The sequence below is a fragment of the Periplaneta americana genome, chromosome 14 (genome assembly GCF_040183065.1).
Source record: "Periplaneta americana isolate PAMFEO1 chromosome 14, P.americana_PAMFEO1_priV1, whole genome shotgun sequence".
Taxonomy (NCBI): Eukaryota; Metazoa; Arthropoda; class Insecta; order Blattodea; family Blattidae; genus Periplaneta; species Periplaneta americana.
Window position 1 is genome coordinate 57,777,797 of NC_091130.1, and position 21,729 is coordinate 57,799,525.

General features: G+C 34.7%; 2 protein-coding genes across 5 annotated transcripts in view; both read left to right on the forward strand.

Moving 5' to 3' along the window:
* LOC138713337 (zinc finger protein 740-like) overlaps positions 1-21,729 on the forward strand; it is a 203,521-nt gene that overhangs the window by 164,073 nt on the left and 17,719 nt on the right. The window contains exons 1-2 of one of the 4 annotated variants that reach the window (XR_011335846.1): positions 14,048-14,321; positions 17,208-17,298. Coding sequence is in view for 3 of the 4 variants with exons in the window: in XM_069845351.1 (XP_069701452.1) it covers positions 17,233-17,298 (66 nt within the window). In the remaining variant the exon portion in view is untranslated. The other 3 variants (XM_069845349.1, XM_069845352.1, XM_069845351.1) reach the window with 3 other exon arrangements.
* Positions 6,262-7,584, forward strand: LOC138713336 (leucine-rich repeat-containing protein 15-like). Its single transcript, XM_069845348.1, has one exon. It carries the CDS (start codon positions 6,428-6,430, stop codon positions 7,559-7,561), a length of 1,134 nt encoding a protein of 377 aa, XP_069701449.1. The 5' UTR covers positions 6,262-6,427; the 3' UTR covers positions 7,562-7,584.

A 21,729-nucleotide genomic window follows, 5' to 3' on the forward strand; every position in this document is an offset into this window, starting at 1 on the left:
CCCGTTTTAATTATCCTCCGGACCCTTTACATCCGGAGGTTACACTTGTTATTTAGTATATAAGTTTTTTAACAAACTTGACATTCGGACATTTTACATCCGAGTATTTTAGAAATACGCGAGATAACTTATTTATGGTAGCATTTGTATTGTTATTTTGTCTCGTTTTAAATACTAGTTAAGGTCAGATTTTTATAATGTTTTATGCATCACCCTGTTGAAACTGCATTTGTATACCTCGTTTTAATCGTGACAGCGTTTTTTTAGTTCTTTAAGCATTCTGATTATTGTATAGTCTCTGTTCTGTAAAGAATTTTAGATAAGGGCGCAAATAGCCATAGATGCTGACGTGCCCTTTTTAAACCCCACTAACTAACTAACTACCTACAACTGCTGCGTAATTGTGTAGTTATGTTGTAAAAAAAGTGTACTGCTACTCTTCAACAACGAATTTTTTATGTGAGACATTCATCAAGTGATTGCAGAAGGTCTCGTAGCTAATTCCGAAGTGAAATGGTGGAAATTTCTTTATGTTATGCAGCAATAACCGTATTATGGTAAACTCAAAACATAAATTAAAATTTTGCTTAATTGGCGGAAGAATGAAGTAGTTATACATAATTTAAACAGGATCATATCAATACACGCACCATAAAACATTCATTGACCAGAATTTGTTAAGTATTTAGTGACTACATTTATTTTTTAATCATGGTCTGTGTCCTCCAATGTCCAATGTCCTCTGATTTGAATGTCTGTAAATTTTATTTATTGGAGAGATATAAAAACAGTGTATAAAAATAATCTTCTTTCCCTAAATGAACTTGAGATATCATTAGAAAAATATTTAACTTTTCACATCAAGAATGCTATTCGGCTTGAGTGGACATATTGTGAATATGTAAGTTAAGGTGTGAATAAAATCAACAGATGGCTAATCGCAAACCCACATTATTAAATACACTCTTTTGCTCCTGCCTCGGGATTTTAGATGATTGTCTCCATTCTTAAAAGGCAATGAAAGAGAACAGAGGAAGTTGTGTACAAATGATTGTACCGGTAATTCAATAATTGAATGTAGGCTATTACAATGGAACAGTTAAATTTGTGACAGTCTTTCAAATCATTGACATACATACACACAGTGTTCTGCCCAAGAGCAGGTTTTTCACTGCAAACTCAGCATTCTCCAGTCTTTCCTATTTTCTGCCTTCCTCTTAGTCTCCGCATATGATCCTTATATTATATTAATATCGTCTATCATCTGATATCTTCTTCTGCCCTGAACTCTTCTCCCATCCACCATTCCTTCCAGTGCATCCTTCAGTAGGCATTTTCTTCTCAGCAAGTGACCCAACCAATTCCTTTAACTTTTTTTTTCTATTACCGGTGCTACTAGTTTTAATTAAAAATTTATTTTGATTTGAGTTTGTAAACTGACATATTGTAGAATAAATGTGAAGGATGCAAAAATGTTTTCACTGAATCATTATTCTTTTATTTTATAAATTAAATTAATGTCTATTTGCAGCATATTTTTTGACTGAGGTGTGTCTCAGACACTCAACCATAAATACAGAGCTTGAAGACGTTCGTCAGAAATTATTGTCAGAAAAATGGTGAGTCTTAAAGTTACTTTCCATATATAATGCGTGGTGTATGACAGGTGTACTGTTGACAATTGACCTCAATCTTTTCATTTGTCAGCAATGCTGTCGGTCAGAGCTGGTCCAGAAATGGGAAGTTTAGACATAATATTACATTCAAAACCGTCAACAGAAAAGAATTAGCTAGCACATTAACATCTTATAATTATGTATGCTATGGGAATACTGATTTTTTTGTTGTTGTAGTTTAGTACAATGGAATATTTGTTAGAACAACTTATACTGGGTGATTCAAAATGTTACATCTCTTACATTAATACATGGAGGGTGAGAGGACTGGTCTTACAATAAGACATGTACAGTCAAATCTCAATTATGTGCGAGGCTTCAAAACCTTTTATTTTTTTTATAACTTCATCAAAAACTTTCTGTATTTTCGTTCAATGTCTTCATGTTTTACTATGATTTTGAGTAGTATATACATGGTTGGGTGTGTGCCGTTATATGTGAGAGGAGATTTTTTTTTTCTTCTGCACCTGTATAGACAGACAATTTTTTTGCAATATTTGGAGCAATAAGATGATTCTCTTTTGTCAGACAAGTACTACGGTATTCCGAAAATTAAGAAGCACGATTCGGAAAAAAGAATCTTGAAGCAGAAAAGAAAATTAATGATTACTGTACTTCCATTAGGGCTGTATAGTATTTCGGTGTAAATACTCGTAATGTGTCTATATTATCCGAATACTAATTTTTTTAAACTGACTTTCAGGTTACTTATGCATTCAGAATTCAAATAATAGTTATGTTGTTAAATTAGGTGCATGTCAAAGATGCTATACATTTTTTTTCAGCCTGTAACTTATATTTTGTGGGAGTACATGCATTTTGAATAAGAAAAAAAAAAAAAAAAAAAGATACTCAAAGTGTATTAAATTGATACTAATGAAGCTTGGGGACATTATTATTAACAACAAGAGGTTGCTGTATAGAAAAAAATTAAGTCTGTAGCTTAAAAATGTAAAAATATAAATTTCACCTATTTCATCCCATTGCCTTTGGCTCCCAAAGGGTTGCAAGTCCCCAGTTGTGAACCTACTGTTCTACTGTACATCTTAGACTAGTGAGAAAAAGGGGATCTCATCATCAAGAAGGTTTAGAAACACTGATATAGACTATGGTATCTCTCAGAATTTATACAAGAGACGCGAACTTGCATCCATTTAGCTGGCAGACATTTGCAGCAGTAATTAATTGTAATGGTAATCGCAGATTTTTAATTAAATTGTATTGCTCTGACGGAATGAGCTATTTCATGGTTAGGAGCTGATCACCCACCTTTTTGTGTCACTAATAGCAAATATCCAATCAGTGCAGTCTTGTTGCCAACTGGACACCTGTTACGTTACATACAAACATGGCATTATTTTTTTTTATTCATAAATTTAGTTTTAATTAAAATAAAGGGTGTTAACTTATTCTGCATTCTAGTAATAAGAGAACATGGAGATAAGAAAATAAAGAGGTTCTGAGCTATTAGCTAGTTTACATTTGCCTGGGGATTCTGGTGCTTCAGGAATCGGTGAGAGCTACCACTTGCATGGCCACAGGTCGCAAGTAATGTTTTAAAAATCAGGCTTAAGAACTTTATTAATAGACAGTAGTATAATATGCTCGCTGTTTCTTAGATTTATAGTAAAAGTGAGTTATAGTGATTGAGCAGAGCATAATAGTTTAAGTGCAGTGAGTTATAGTGAGTGTGCAGTGTGTTGTAGTGAAAGTTCAGTGAGTTACCATATTCGAGTAATGAGTGCAGTTAATGTGTAGTGTTTAGATTAGAGAATGTGCAGGGAGTGTTGAAAATGGGGCGCTCAGAGCACAAGGGAATCAAGTCACAAAAATAAACTTTTCAGAAAATTAGACTTAAAATCTTTTATTTATAGTTAATTACCCATTAAAGATGAGTGTGATTTTAAATGTCTGTATCATTACAAAGATTGTGAGGACATGATTCTTTTATGCTCTAAAAGTAACCGAACCTCATCTAAGATATATACAGACGAAATATCTCCCAATAGACCAAAAATGGACTTTATTCCCTTGTGCTCTGAATGTTAGTAGTAAAGAGTGTATGTAGTACCGGTACGTAATGTAATGCATCTCTTTAAGGCCTTTGATTGTTGTATATTCTCTAATTAGGTTCTCTCAAAAAAAAAAAAAAAAAAAAAAAAGAAAGAAAGAAAGAAATATACCTATTTAAAAATACCGTAAGGACTTTACTAGCAGAGAGTACTATAATATACTCGCTACTTGTTAGATTTACGGTGAAAATGGACGAGTTTCAGTCAGTGAGTGTGCAGTGTATAGTAGTGTAAGTGCATAGTAGTGTAAGTGCAGTGAGTTATAGCAGTCTAGTTCCCCCCCCCCCCCAGAGATGTATATTTATTTAAGTACCAGGTCGCAAAATGGACCCATGACTTTTACAAGATGTATGTAACATAGTACATGATTCAGTATAAAAAATACAATTTACATTCAAACTCTTTCACCAAGAGTGAAGTGACAATCTAGTATATAGTCACGAAGCTTGAGTTGTTGAGGGTACTAGAAACAATAGACTGTGCTGGTACTATTTCGCATTGTCTGTAATGGGGCATTAGTAGCGATCCTAGAGGTTAGCAACTATCTATGGATGCATATTTCCTACATATTGAGCTTTGTGACTTGTATATACTAGACTGTGGTTATTGTGTGCGTGTGCGTGTGCGCGTGTGTGTGTGTGCGCGTGCGCGTATTAAACAAAAGTTAAGTAAATAGAATACAACTTACATTTCTAACACACACACGCGCGCGCGCGCGTGTGTGCGTGCGTGGTTCTGTAGTGAAAGAGCAGTGAGCTATAGAGAGCCAGTTCAGCGAGTTTTAGTGATAGAACAAAGAATGCAGTTAATGTGTAGTGATTAGTGAATGCACAGGATGTGTTGCAAATGTTAGTAATGAAGTGTGTATGTAATAGGCCTAGTAGGCTATGACATAGTTTTTATAGGCTTCTGATTGTACATTCTCTTGTTTATTCTCTTATTTGCTATTCTTGACTTGTTTTTAAAATAATTAGGCTTTTGGATAATCCACTGTGTTCTGGAACTTGACATTTCCAACGTTTCGGAACTACGTAGGCTACAGGTTCCATTATCAGGGTAAGACCAGAGAGGTTGCCTACTCTGTTGGGCTTTGTTATCCCAGACTAACTGGACGACTGACATCAGTCTGGCAAAAATAAGCCAACAGAGTAGGCGACCTGATGACGGAACCTGCATGTATTTCCGAAACGTTGGAAATGTCGAGTTTCAGGACATGGTGGATTACCCAAAAGTCTAATTCTATCACAGTCAACGTGAAAGCCTAAAAACTCATATATGTTGACTTGTTTTATTTATATACCGGTACCTACTCTGTATTTCTTTAGTTTTCTTTTCTGTCAGTATGTCTAGCCTTATTTTTCTACCCCCACCAGGTGAAAACCCATTTGTTACTTACTTACGGCTTTTAAGGAATTTAAGAAACCTGGAGGTTCATTGCCACCCGCACGTAAGCCCGCCATCGATCCCTATCCTGAGCAAGATTAATCCATTCTCTACAATCATATCCCACCGCCTTTAAATCCATTTTAATATTATCCTCCCATCTACGTTTCTGTCTCCCCAAAGGTCTTTTTCCCCTCCCACCTCCCAACTAACACTCTATATGCATTTCTGGATTCGTCCAGACGTGCTACATGCCCTGCCCATCTAAAACGTCTGGATTTAATGTTTCTAATTATGTCAGGTGAAGAATACAATGCGTGCAATTCTGTGTTGTGTAACTTTCTCCATTCTCCTGTAACTTCATCCCTCTTAGCCCCAAATATTTTCCTAAGCACCTTATTCTCAAACACACTTAACCTGTCCCTTTCTTAAAGTGAGAGTCCAAGTTTCATAACCATACAGAACAACTGGTACCGGTAATATAACTGTTTTATCAATTCTAATTTTCCTCATTTTTGAGAGCAGACTGAATGGCAAAAGCTTAGGCGAATAATAGCAGGCATTTCCCATATTTATTCTACGTTTAATATCCTCCCGAGTGTCATTTATATTTGCTACTGTTCCTCCAAGATATTTTAATTTTTCCACCTCTTCAAAGGATAAATTTCTAATTTGTATATTTCCATTTCGTATAATATTCTGGTCATGACACATAATCATATACTTTGTCTTTTCGGGATTTACTTTCAAACCTATCGCTTTACTTGCTTCAAGTAAAATACCAATGTTTTCCTTAATAGTTTTAGGATTTTCTCCTAACATATTCACATCATCCGCATAGACAAGCAGCTGATGTAACCCGTTCAATTCCAAACTCTCTCTGGAAAACCCATTTGTAGTTAACAAATATTCATTTATTCTATCCAACCAGTTGAATCTGCTACATTCTGCATTATTAAATGTATTACACATAAATCAAAATACGTAGTTACATAGTAAGTGAAGTAGTATGAAAAAAATTAAACTAATAAAATATGCAACATTCTCGAAATTTCAAAATATCATCTTTCTCTTCTTTTATAGATCGCAAAATCTGGAGTTAAAGTGGGTTTCATATCATCACTGGTGATGATTGTTGTTTCTTCTTGGTTAAAGGAAGTTGCACCAAAAGCTGTGTGTCCAGAAGATTGTGCATGTGACTTTATAAGGAAAGCAGTTGATTGTAGTAACAATTCACTACTTCAAATACCACATATAAATGATTTTAACTTCACTACTCTTATATTCAAACACAATATGCAGCAGTCTCTAAAAATAAACAGCTTTGAGAACAGGAACTTACAAAAATTGAAATACCTTGATTTAAGAGGAAATACAATAAAACAGATAAGTGATGATGCATTTCGCGTCATAAATAAATTGATTTACTTAAATTTAAATAACAATTTGCTGTCTGCTTTATCTGAAGACACATTTAAGGACTTGACAAGACTGGAATATTTATATTTAGAAAGCAATAGGATTTATCGTTTAGATGAAAATACTTTCATTAACTTGGAAAGCTTACGATTTCTTGATCTGGACAATAACAGACTGAAAACGTTAAGTGAAGCTGTGTTCGATGGTTTAGATAATGTAGCGCAGATACGTCTTTCAGGTAATAGAATTGAAAAGTTGATAGTAGGATCTTTTGATGGCATTGAATGGACAACTCAAAAACTTTATCTAGGATGGAATCGAATATCAACTCTGAAAGAAGGGATGTTTCGAGATCTTATAAAGCTCCGTCTTTTATCTTTGAGACATAATAAAATAAAAACGTTACCTCGTGAAATATTCAAAGATTTAATTGCATTGGAACTTATCTATTTGGATGGTAACAGGATCGAAGCTCTTGATTCTAATTTATTTCATGATCAAATTAGACTAAAAGTTTTAGATATTTCAAACAATTTTATCAAAGATATTGATGACGACATGTTTATACGAAACTGTCAGTTACACTCATTGTATCTATCAAACAACAAATTCATTGTTGATAGCAGCAAGCCATTTCTGAGAATTCCATCACTGAGCCTCTTGAAATTGTCTAATTGTGTTGTTAATCATTTAACAAAAAATATTTTCCAGAATACACCAAACCTGACTGCTATTGCTTTGGACAATGTGTTCTTATCAACAATTGATATAGAATCCATAAAACAGTTAAAGTGCTTGAAATTTCTTTCACTTCATGGCAATCCAATCCAGTGTGATTGTTCATTACAGAGAGTTAGAAAATGGTGCATAATTCAAAACATTGACTTATACTGGTTTACTCTTGATAGTGGATTCTTGACAATAGAAGAACACAAGGAACCAACATGTGAATTTCCCGACATTTTTGAAGACATGCCTTGGAGCCATATGGACGCAAACTTGAAGTGTTAATTTTCATGAATGCAAAATCAGAATGAAAAACGAATATTAGTCAATATGAATAGTATTCTAATTACAATTCTTAAAATATTTAAAAACTTTTATTTTACCCAGTTCACAGAGTTAGCTCTGTTGTAGAGTATCTGCCTCCGAACTAGCTGGCCCGGGTTCAATTCCTGGTAGGGTAGACATTTTCGTGCAACATTTCTACCTTTGGACTACTGCACAACTTCTAATAACTATATTGTTTACCAATGTGCTTGGGTTAAATCCCAAATCTCTCTGCAGTGCATATGAAGAGAAGGCATATGTCACTGTTGATAAATATTCGTCCATTGAATGGAGATGTTAAGCCTGGCAGCCCCGTTGGTGCTATTAGACAGGAGTAGGCTAGTGCTGGCACCGGGTTTCCCCTTCATCATCATCCTCCTCCTCCTCCTCCTCCTCCTCCTCCATTCCCTACACTACACTTACAGGAAGACCTATACATACATTCGCCCTAGTAAAAAAGGTAAAGGTATCCCCTTAACATGCCATGAAGGCACTTGGGAGGCATGGAGGTAGAGCCCCATGCTTTCCATGACCTCGGCACTAGAATGAGGTAGTGTGGTCGGCACCACGCTCTGACCGCCTTTTACCCCCGGGAAAGATCTGGTACTCAATTTTATAGGAGGCTGAGTGAACCTTAGGGCCGTTCTGAAAGTTTGGCAACGAGAAAAAATCCTGTCACCACCTGGGATCGAACCCCGGACCTTCCAGTCCGTAGCCAGCTGCTCTACCAACTACGTTACCCGGCCGCCACTCACCCTAGTACACGACATAATTCTCCACAGATACACATCATGCACAGTGTGCCCTTCAAAGTGATGTGCAACTTGAAAATTATTCACAGTCCTACCATCTATCCGCAATATGCGGAACTCCAATCACGTAAGTGAAGTGAGTAGGCATTGGATACACAGACGTACACTTTTATCTTATCCTAGTGACAACCAGTAGTGTACTGTTTATCAAATTGTTAGCAACTGTCAAAAATAGCTCATTACTTTACATGTGAAATAATGGTAGCTACTTTAGTTACCATTATTTCAACCTGTGAAGTAATTTATTGATTAAAAACAAACACTTCATTTACATCCAATCGGTAATTTAGTAATAAAGGAATTTTTATATCATACTAGGGCTTTAAACAATTTAATTATGGCTAGCTAATATTATATACTGTATAAGAAGAAAAATAATTACAATAATTACTAAAATAACATAAAGCATTGTATATTACACGTTGCTAGAAGTCCATTTGTGTGTTCATGAGAAATTGTCACTCACACTTCGCATTCATGTTATAATCATCTTACTCATAAATAATGGTCAATTTTAGCCATTTACTGTATAAGGTAAATAACTGTATTATGATATGTTTTCAGTTTTCATTCTTATTGATTATGTTAACAATCCTTTATGAACATATGTGACTACATGTGGGTCATGGAAAGTGTTTACGTACACTTAGACCTAGGCCCTACCTATGTCCCATGAGTGAGAAAAACTTCACAGGAAACAAGAGATGTTTGTTCTGGAGGAGTGGAGAAAATAATAAAATACACCTCTGATCGCCTCAGTACTATTTATTTACCGTCAACTGTAAAAATTTAGTGTACCGGTAAGTATTTATTAGAGTAACCCCTAGATTGCAGAAATTGTAATGTTCTCTTTCAATGTAGTTCACGGTTTTGTTGTAGTTCTATAGAGAAATTTAAAGAGCTCTTTTCGTTTTGTTTTTATTACATTCTTGCATTCACTTTTCTGCCTGTGGGGTCCCAATATGACTGTGGGTTGAGGATTAGAGAGGTTCAGAGGCTGTTCCATACAAATCTGTTCTCTACTTTATTTTTGCGTATAAGTCCAAACAGTATTATTGTTTACAATAATAGCCATGCCTGTTATCTTAAATGTTGTGATTATAATATTGTCTGCTTGAAATATTATGTATCAATCATATTACTCGTTCTTTTGCATGATTGTTAATATAGAAACATAGAAATTATCGTATCTCATTTTACAAATGTTGTATTTTATGTTACACTACTATGATTGCAATTTTTAATTAAATAATCTGATTGTTTTGTAAATCACCCATACTCATTAATTCATCTGACTATTTACAGGAACCTTTACGACTCAGACACAATAATTATGATTTAACTTGTTTCCTTAGAATATAGTTTCCACTTCATCATCTAGGGATTGGTAATTTCGTGGAAATTCATCTGAAATATAAAGGTAGTATGTTCATTAAATTAAATTAAATTAAATTAAATATAAACACACAGAACTACAATATTATCATGGTACACAAAGTTCAAATTGTGGGTAGAATAGACCAAAGATTCAAACAAAATAATAAAAGTATTTGCAGAATGTGGGTGAAATATCGTTAATATTAAACTACTTGCTTTAATTATAAGTTTCCAACATGCAATATAAAAGAGGAAGGAAGGAAGAATTCCAAGATGACTACGTAAGTAGGTCTCTTCTATGATAGGGTTACCAGGTAAAAAAAATGACATGATGTGACACTTTAAATGCTGGCACCGGGTTTCCCCTTCTCCCTTCATCATCATCATCATCATCATCATCATCATCATCATCATCACTCATTCCAGACACTACACTTACACGAACACTTACACTCATCCTATACTTGTTTTTTTGAAAGATGGGACATGACAGGAGCGTTGCGATCGGAAAAACAACTGGATGTCACATAGCGTGGTAGCCCTGTTGCTATGGTAACAACGATTGAGTTGCCAAACTTACAGTTCCCGCATGGTGAGTGCTTAATAGCTCTCTTGGCGACATTTGTTGTGCACACAATGTGAGCATTTGTATGTTTCGTCTTTGATTCTCTGTCGATTTTTATATTGTTTTCTTACCTTCGCGTCAATTGTCAATGAATGTTTTAATGTCAGCCATCTTCACGACAATTGCTAGCTTCTATCAGCTGGCAGCGTGGTAGTCCACATTGGCAACATGGCACTGTAGTTCCAAGCTCGGCCGCTTAGCTGTCATGTCCCATCTTTAAAAAAAATAAGTATAGTACACGACATAACTCTCCACAGACACACATCATGTACGGTGTGGCCTGCCTAAGTGGTGTACAACTAGAAAATGGGTCACAGAACTGCCATCTATCCGCAATATGTAGAACCCGAATCACATAAAGTGAAGTGGCTAGACATTGGATACATACATACACACATATTTTATATAGGCTTAAAATATAGAAAATAGTTTTAGTACTGGTATTCCTAACCTAAATTGACATATTAATTGAATTAACTACTTACAAACTGAAATAACAGAGGATAAAAATTGGAAAAATATAGAAACATTGTGTATTGAAAATCAGGAAAAAAGAAGAAAAGAAGCAATAGCAGCTTTTTGACCCAAGACAAGATATGATAGTCTAGTAAAGTACTGTACTTACATAGATTCAAAATTTTAGATTCTGACAATTGCACCTTATGCAGACTACCAAACTCCATAATGGATTCGAAGCACCTCAGTCAATATGCCGCACTGAATAATGTAAACAACTCTGTATTGGGATGCTCGAGAAGAATGGTTTAAAATACCACAAGCCTGATGCCATTGGAGGAGGAGGAGGAGGAGGAGAAGAAGAAGATTACCTATTTACCTATACAGACTTCTGGTACTTCTCTGATTACGCAATTTTTTTGAGCAAGGAATGTTGCCATCCAGCAAATACTTGTGGAAATTCACACAAGATAGATGTTTTAAATTAAATTTTACAAATATAATTCCTCTAATGTACCGTACTGCAGACATAGACAGTTTCTCTCTTTGGTACACTGAGAAAGTAGAACAATTCCTGACGTTCTACAATGCCTGGTCAGACGCAGCACAGACTCCTAAAATGCAAGACGAGTCTGGCGAAATCTGTCCGGACATCTGGCAACCCTACTCTCTGAAGAGGTTCATTACCATATTCTTTTATCACCTCTATTAAAATAAATAAAATTGTTGTTACGATAATCCTCCATGTCCATTTCTCTTTCTGCTTCACTCGGAACCATAACTAGACAGAATCCATATAGGGTTACACGATGCTATGATATGTCAGAAAATTATTCTAATTTCCAAATATTTTTTCCATGTCAAGCTCACACCTGTTACACAGTGGTAACTGATTGGCTGAGACAAATGAGGCTGGGCCTCAGTCGCTATGCTTTTAAACTCTAAATTTTAGTGTTCTTTAGTCGTATATAACATACTGTATTATATTAATTATTTAAATGAAGCATATAGAATTGTAGAAGTAGAAAACTTTGTGATGTATATAGACTTGTCTTGCAGTAAAATTTGTTTCTGAGGCCCAAAATGTTTTGGCCGGGTATGGCTTTTGCATTTCGTATGTTTCCGCAGGTTTTAAAAGGTTGCACTTGGAAAGCTGAAACTGAGGCACATTTCTTGTGGCCTAGCAAGTATTTGCACACCCATCAGTCTTCACTTTTCCCATTTAGACCCGGTCTTTTATCATTGCTAGTCTCAAGAGTGAAATTGGATGAGAATAACAATGGTGGATCGCTGTGTGGTCCAGTATGGTTATGTGTTTCCAGAAAACAGAAATCGAAAGAGATGCTAGAAATAATTATGCTAATTGTAATAAATTCATTGTTAGAATATCCTTTTCGAGAGGAAATAATATTGAAAGAAGGGAAGTTTTAAATTAAGACAGACCTACGCCATCACTGGCAATTTTTTAGAAAGATAATCTTAAAACGCGAGTTTTCAATGCATCCTGGTGTGAGCAACATAAATGGATCTTTGGTAATATGGTGCGAAATAAACTTTTCTGTTGGCCATACTTGTAAAACAAAAAAAAGAGAGAGAGAGAGAGAGAGAGAACGAACAGTGTGGCCTACTGACAGCTTCAGCAATCTGAAAAATATTTCCAGGGAAATTTCAACACATGCTTCTTCACTGAGCATAATGTGTGTTGCTTAGTAAGAATACACTTACTGAAACCAAACTCACAGCATAGCAACTTATTTGGTGAGTGACATATTATTTTTCATTAATGATGATGATGATGATGATGATGATGATGATAATAATAATAATAATAATAATAATATATCAATAATAAACATTTTTTAAAGGCAGTAGCCTACTTAAACTAGTTGGCCCTCACTGAGGATTTTGGTCACCTGCCGCTACTGCCATTGCAGGACATCAAATTACCTGCTATCAAAGATTTTAGAATTTTATATCATTATGAAAAATATAGGCTTTCATTTCAAAACTTTCCAGCCCAAATAACTACTTATTTAAATTGAATTCAGCTTAAACAAAAAGCACGTCAATTTAGATATTGTGGGGGGAAGTCTGAAACCAGGTTTAATTGCATTCTAGATTTCACCTCCCACCTCCCAGCCACCCCTACTTTGAAATTTCAAATTGCACCCTTATATTTTTATACTTAAATATGAAAGAGCATTCAATTGTTTATACACCTCATTCGTTTTCACATCTTTTGTTTTCTGTCATCACCTGGCAACCTGTATTTTTGTTAATTTCAGTTGATTGTAGGATGAAAACACGGCTTATTTTGTGTAATTTCCTAAATTTAATCAATGAGAATGATTTATGTTCTCTCTTGAAGGGTATACACAGTTTTAAAATAATTTAATACATACAAAAACACAACTATTACATGAAATGCTCAATAAGCTTTTGTAGCTTTATTCTCTTCAGCTCTAATCACCAATAACAACAATCCAAGTTGCCAGGCGACGATAGGAAACAAAAGATGCGAAACAAATGAATGAGGTGTATAAACACTTTGAACCAACGAGCACGTTGCTTTGAACATAAATTAGGCCTAGTCAATTTATGCACAGCAATAAAACAAGGTGTGAAGTAATTGCTAAAGAAAAGTTCTAAGCTAAGTGAAATAATAATGAAGAAATTAATAAATTTGATAGCATTCTGAAACAAGTTTCGTAGCTTCACTTTCGGTACATATTTATGAATTGAGGAGAATACAAAAATCGGTATGGAATTAGGCAATTTTTTTTCTCCATTGGGTGGGGGGGGGGGAACTATTGCATTCCAGCACTACGACCTAGTAGACCTATTGCGTTGTTTACTCTCCAGTTAGATGCATTTTCAACAGGTTCACTACTGAGTATCCAGGTTTCGAGCAAGTACTCCTACTCTTCCCTAGAATAGCTCTCCCCTTCCTTACCCATCGTGTATCATTAGCCAGCGATCGGGAAATGCTGAAATAATTAAGTGGAATGGAGTATTGACGGAATGAACGTTTAAGCATAACATGGAGAAACGGAAGAACCCCATTATTATTATTATTATTATTATTATTATTATTATTATTATTATTATTATTATTATTATTATTATTGGTTTCACTGTGGGTCAGACGATTAAACTGTTCGTAAGCAACGAAGAAAGACATTTTCAATCTTCTGAACAGACGGTTACGATGTTGGTGAGATCAATCTCGGCGCGTGGTATTTCTGATTTCATTCTCATTTGGATACATTCGATACAATTCCGTCACGTGTAGTATATTATCATGATATATGATTTTCCTTTAACTACTTGTGAGAGCTATTTTAAGAAACGCATGCTGTGAAAGTGACTTTAACAATGTAACATTTAACGTTGTACGATCTTGTTTTGAGGGGATTGTCACAAATGAAACTACAATTCGAAAGGAAAATGGGTGTGTACGGTATTCTTTGATTTTCAAGTAACTAATTTACTGTATAATGTGTGTCATAAATTGTTTCGTTGTGAATTGTCAAAAGAACCCGAACGAATGTTATTGGTGACATTTGTGGCACAATGAATGTCATCGAATGCATAATAAGAGTAGGCTTAGCCCTAATAATCATCTCGAACAGAAACAGTGGACCTGACTTTCACTTGTCCCTTTCTTCATTCGGCTGCCAATCATCGACATTTCCCCACACCACACACGGGACGTCTGATTTGCATTTCGTTATGGGTTGGTTAAATGAGGCGACAGGCCGAGTTATGTGACAAGGTTAATGTGTTAATTGAGGGGATATTTAAGTGACGTGAGGCTGAGGAATGTGAAAATGTTTAAATTATTTAAGTACGTTTTCTCTCACGACTGTAGTGTGAGGATATATCGAAGTCTCATTCGGCTAAAATAGCCCTGAGTTTGTTTCTTGTAAACACCTTCAAGAGTTCAGAGCTGTCTCCTCAGTAATACATTGATGACATTACGGAAGTTTCACGCTAGTGTACACTCACGCTTTGCCTTGCATATACGTAGGCCTATCTGTGATAAGTTATGTTTTTATAATGCCCTGCGTATACCGTAGGCTACACCAAAAGGTAAATAACATTCACAAATAATACTGGTAAAACTAAAAAAAAATTAGAACAGAATCACTTAGCCTAAGCACTCTTACTACACTTAGGCCTACTACACTCATACTACAAATGAGGAGACGCTTTCTCTTCAGATTTACATGATAATGTTTGTAAGTCTACAAAATATTTCAACATTTTTAATAAATCCTTTTATGTTGATATAAAATTATTCATAATATACTTGATAATTATATACAGGGCTTTCATTTCAAAACTTCCCAGTCTAAATAACTAATTATCTAAATTGAATTCAATTTAAACAAAAAACATGTCAATTTAGATATTGAGGGGGAAGTCTGAAACCAGGCTTAAGTTAATTGTATTTTAGATTTCACCTCCAGCCACCCCCACTTTGAAATTTCGAATGGCACCGCCCCTATATTTTTATACTTAAATATGAAAGAGCAATTGTTTATACATCTCATTCGAATGTAGTCCCTTCACATGCCATAAAGGCTCTTGGGAGGCATAAAGTCTCATGCTTTCTTGACCACTGCACTAGAATGAGATGGTGTGAAATGGATACCAACAATAAGTAAACTTCTAAATGAAAAATTGATGTTTTGTACAGTAAGTGACGATTTTAGAAACTTGAGATAATTATCAGTAGGCTGCTGATCTTTTGGCAATTAATACATAGGCTACTATTTTATCAATGTTCTGTTCGCATTAGAATGAACTAAGCTTATATGAGATTTGCTGTCTGGGTTAACATTGAAGGGTCCACTGTTCACTAGTCACTGATTAGGTTGCAAGTCACTTTGTAATGAGCTTCCATTGTTGTTGGTCTTTCGCTGTTCTTGACCATAGATAGCCAAATCTTGATCTAAGTTCGTCTGCCCATCTTGTCTTCTGTCTTCCAGCATTGCGTTTGCCAATCCTTGGATCCCATGTCTTAAGGATGTGTGTTCACCAGTTCGTGTTGAGTCGCATCACGTGTCCTGCTCATTTCTTCTTCAGCTTTCGGCTGTTTCTGCTGCATCTTTGAGATGCGTTTGGCTCCTTATATCTTTGTTACATAGTTGTGTTTCAGTGTGATGTTCAGCATCTTCCTCTCCATTTTTTTTATTTTTTATTTTATTTTATTTTAATTTTTTTTTGGCACTTTCTCAGCATGTCCTGCTTTCTTCCCGTTAGGGACCACGTCTGTGCTCTGTATAGGAGAACTGGAAGGATGCAGCTGTTCATGACTCCACTTCTTAATTTTAAATTGTAAGTCTTGTCTGTCAGAATGAAACTGAAGCTCCAAAATCTCTTCCATGCATTTCCGATAATTCTTCTTGTATCATCTGTTGTGAAAGGACATTAGTTGGCTGAGGTAGATGTATTCAGTCACGTAGTCTAGTTGTCTGCTTTCTATTGTAATTCGTATTTTGGAGTTGTTAGTCATGATTTTTGCTTTCTGTGGGTTTAGTTGTAATAATCCTCCTGTGCTGAGGTGGCTAATTCTTAATATGGAATTTAATGAAAAGGTTTTGTTATGACAGAAGACGCTTTCCAGAAAAGTGCAATTATTTATGTGGTTATTTCCTTCCGCACTGAAAGTGCCAAAATACCTAAGATATGCTTAAGAGATCCTGGGGACCAGTGCAGTCCATTCTGGCACTTTTACAATTTGTTACTGTTTTTAAAGACAATTTGGAAAGCAGAGTAAGTTCAACTACACTGACTGGTACTAGTGCAAACAAGCTTAGTTTGATTTCCCCGACATTCTAGCCAGTGATGAGCTCAGTAACCAACTAGGCTTCATCTTGTACGTATCCATTGTATTGGAATTCACTGTAAAACATGATGTGCACTGTTCATGACAGTGACAGTGAGAAAAGGGATATAGATATTGCCCACATAAGCTTTAAAAAATTGTGCCAACATTTATTAAACAAAGGATTTCCAAAATAGGAATATTAAAAGTATTTATTGCAATCCTATCATTGGGTAATTTCCTAGGAAGTAGCACTCTTAATACTGTATATTAATTCCATAAGTATACATACTTATCTGTGTATAATTAAAATTTGTTAGTATATTTAGGAGTGATACTTCCTAGGACGTGGTCAATCATTGTATTCAGATGCTATCATAAATTATATAGAGCATTGTTTAGCACAACTCTTACCATTGAGCAATGAGCAAGAATAACTTGTTAAATACACATTTGAAAGTTGGTGAAAGTAGTGATTAATAAAACTGTTTATCAACTTAACAGGAAATTGATCAGACGTTGCTTATGTATGCACCATAACTTGGATTTAATGAAGAAAACCATGGCTGGATCCTCATCTTGTCAAGACAATAATGTGAGTATGATCAGTTGAAATGTAAGTTCCTTAGTCGAATCTTTTCTTAGTTATTTATAAATCACTGTAAAATATGACAATTCAAAATTCCACTTTCCTCATAGATTAACTGTCAGAAATCTGTCTTTATCTTGCAGAGATATGACGCTGTTACAAATCAAAATCTCATAATACCATATTTACCCGCGTAATAGACGCACTTTTTTTTATTTTTTATTTTTTTTATTTTTATAACAATAAACTAGGATGAGTCCTTTATGTGCAGAAAAAATTTTAGTAAAAAAAAAAAAACATATATTAAAGGTATGCCAGCTTGAATGCTGAAATAATCGATAGAATACGTAATGATATATGGGCCACGACTAATTTATATGTAGAGTACATCGCATTTAAGATGATCGATAGTTAGTAGCAGTTGTATAAACAATGATAACTTGTAATAATAAATACACCAACAATAAGACAAGACACTTTATTGTTATTATTAACACTAGCCTTACCTCATTCACTGTCAGGTTTAGCAATACTGGTATCATTTGTTACAGATTCAAATTTCTCTATGCATCTATTACATGGGGAATTTTTTTTAAATTTCTTTTAACGCTAAAAATGGGGGAGGGGGGGTATTATTACATGGGTAAATACGATATGTATAGCTGTTTTTTTTTTGTTTGTTATTTTTTTTATTTATTTATTTATTTATTTTTTTAAGAAAAATTATTCTGTTAAGTTGTGGATTTTAATAACTTGCACATACCAGAATAAGCAATATAATGATCAGGGAACGGATTTATATGGACTAAAAATATATGAAATATGTAAATATATATGTAGTTATTTTTACCAAAATATGGAATTAAATATGGATTTTTACCAAAATATGGAATTAAATATGGACTTAAAATTATAAAAAAATGACTATGTACGTTAAATATTGGTACATTTTAATCAAACTAAACAAAAAATATAATGGACGTACCTTATCTTCCAATGTAGTTTCAACAAAACACAATTTTTATTGTCTGTTACCATAACAATAGGTTACAAACATTTCTTTCAAGTGCTGAAAAGTGAATCTTCTTCTATTGTCTCTGAGGATAGATTTATACTGACTAAAAGAGCGTTCGACGTCACAAGAAGTAACTGGTACATAATTCAATTTCACAATGTCTGCTGGGGATAAGTCCAAGTTAATCTTCACTGTTGATTCACCACTCATCACAGCAACAACCTTTTGTAGTTCTTCATATCCAGGGTTTTTTGAAAGTACAGTGTCCACCTTAGCTCTTACTGCATCTGCAACTTTACCTCTACCACGATTCAGTTGTTCCACAGTACTATTTATAATTTCAAAACTTTCAGATAGTGAAAGGTGCCTATTTTGGAGACTTTTGAGCGTTTTTATGATGCATGAAAATGTATGCTGAATGTGAGCTAAGTCATTCTTCACACTTATGTCACAGGTAACTGTTTTCGCAGTATCAATTGAGACTGCATCTTCAGAGTCCAATGCAAGGAGAACATTGTTAATAGAGTCTATATGTTCGGCATAATATTCAACTGCTTCTAGCCATGTACCCCATCTAGTTAAAATTGGCTTTGGTGGCAATGGAATTTCAGGGTACATTTCTTTCAACACGTTGACTCTACTGGGAGCTTTGAGAAATACTTTTTTCACTGATGAAATCAACAAATCTACTTTAGGGAAATTGTCTCTGACCACTTCTGCCACACGATGAAATGCATGCGCCACACAAGTAAAATGAGTCAATTTAGGATATACAACAGATAATGCTTGTCCAGCTTTGACCATATAAGGGGCAGCATCGCTAATAAAGAATAACACATTATCGTACATAATACCCTTTGGCCACAGGATACCCATAGCTTCGTTGAACAGTTTAACTATAGTTTTGTTATTGCACTTTTCTAGAACATCACAATGTAAAAGAATTCGTTCAGAATATTGTTCACTTAACAAACCGATAACTACATTACCAACAAGTCTACCTTCTTTGTCGGGAGTCTCATCAATGGAAACCCAAATTGAACTATCTTTAATTACATCTCTTATCTTCTGTATTGTCTCATCGTAGATGGATGGAGCATACGTCTTCCTAAGTGTTGACTCATCCGGGATTGTATGTTGAGTATATTTTTCAAGGAATTCCCTGAAGACTTTATTCTTTAGTTTGTAGAGAGGAATATCAGCAGAGATGAGAGAACGGCACAGGTCGATGTTAAACTCAGATCTTACATTCGATGTTGTTGGTTGTGTTAAAAACAATTGTCTCTGCTTGGAATTTAGTTGTTTGTTGGCCTGATGTTTACTAGTTGTAATGTGTTGTTGCACCAGGAACTTTTGTGTAGATGATACTGCACACTGACACAAATTACAAAATAATATTTTATTGTCAGTTGATAAACCATCTTCTTTAAATTCTGAAATGTAACTTGTTAGTTTTGATTTTAAATTGACTGAATGACGTACTTTTGGCATATTTACCGTCTTTATAGTATGATTTACAAAACTGAACCTATGTGTACTCTGACTGGCATTTAACTGTTGAGCTGCACAACTGAAGTCTGTTAAAAATTTTAAATTAAATTAATACAGTTTTGTAACTTACTTTCCCATTGTTGATAGGACTGCTAATTTTCAAATAACTCTGATGTTCAGGGAACGGATTTATATGGACTAAAAATATATGAAATATGTAAATATATATGTAGTTATTTTTACCAAAATATGGAATTAAATATGGATTTTTACCAAAATATGGAATTAAATATGGACTTAAAATTATAAAAAAATGACTATGTACGTTAAATATTGGTACATTTTAATCAAACTAAACAAAAAATATAATGGACGTACCTTATCTTCCAATGTAGTTTCAACAAAACACAATTTTTATTGTCTGTTACCATAACAATAGGTTACAAACATTTCTTTCAAGTGCTGAAAAGTGAATCTTCTTCTATTGTCTCTGAGGATAGATTTATACTGACTAAAAGAGCGTTCGACGTCACAAGAAGTAACTGGTACATAATTCAATTTCACAATGTCTGCTGGGGATAAGTCCAAGTTAATCTTCACTGTTGATTCACCACTCATCACAGCAACAACCTTTCGTAGTTCTTCATATCCAGGGTTTTTTGAAAGTACAGTGTCCACCTTAGCTCTTACTGCATCTGCAACTTTACCTCTACCACGATTCAGTTGTTCCACAGTACTATTTATAATTTCAAAACTTTCAGATAGTGAAAGGTGCCTATTTTGGAGACTTTTGAGCGTTTTTATGATGCATGAAAATGTATGCTGAATGTGAGCTAAGTCATTCTTCACACTTATGTCACAGGTAACTGTTTTCGCAGTATCAATTGAGACTGCATCTTCAGAGTCCAATGCAAGGAGAACATTGTTAATAGAGTCTATATGTTCGGCATAATATTCAACTGCTTCTAGCCATGTACCCCATCTAGTTAAAATTGGCTTTGGTGGCAATGGAATTTCAGGGTACATTTCTTTCAACACGTTAACTCTACTGGGAGCTTTGAGAAATACTTTTTTCACTGATGAAATCAACAAATCTACTTTAGGGAAATTGTCTCTGACCACTTCTGCCACACGATGAAATGCATGCGCCACACAAGTAAAATGAGTCAATTTAGGATATACAACAGATAATGCTTGTCCAGCTTTGACCATATAAGGGGCAGCATCGCTAATAAAGAATAACACATTATCGTACATAATACCCTTTGGCCACAGGATACCCGTAGCTTCGTTGAACAGTTTAACTATAGTTTTGTTATTGCACTTTTCTAGAACATCACAATGTAAAAGAATTCGTTCAGAATATTGTTCACTTAACAAACCGATAACTACATTACCAACAAGTCTACCTTCTTTGTCGGGAGTCTCATCAATGGAAACCCAAATTGAACTATCTTTAATTTCATCTCTTATCTTCTGTATTGTCTCATCGTAGATGGATGGAGCATACGTCTTCCTAAGAGTTGACTCATCCGGGATTGTATGTTGAGTATATTTTTCAAGGAATTCCCTGAAGACCTTATTCTTTAGTTTGTAGAGAGGAATATCAGCAGAGATGAGAGAACGGCACAGGTCGATGTTAAACTCAGATCTTACATTCGATGTTGTTGGTTGTGTTAAAAACAATTGTCTCTGCTTGGAATTTAGTTGTTTGTTGGCCTGATGTTTACTAGTTGTAATGTGTTGTTGCACCAGGAACTTTTGTGTAGATGATACTGCACACTGACACAAATTACAAAATAATATTTTATTGTCAGTTGATAAACCATCTTCTTTAAATTCTGAAATGTAACTTGTTAGTTTTGATTTTAAATTGACTGAATGACGTACTTTTGGCATATTTACCGTCTTTATAGTATGATTTACAAAAC

Coding starts and splice junctions, on each gene's coding strand:
- LOC138713336 (XM_069845348.1), top strand. CDS start 6,428: ATGCAGCAGTCTCTAAAAATAAACAGCTTTGAGAACAGGAACTTACAA.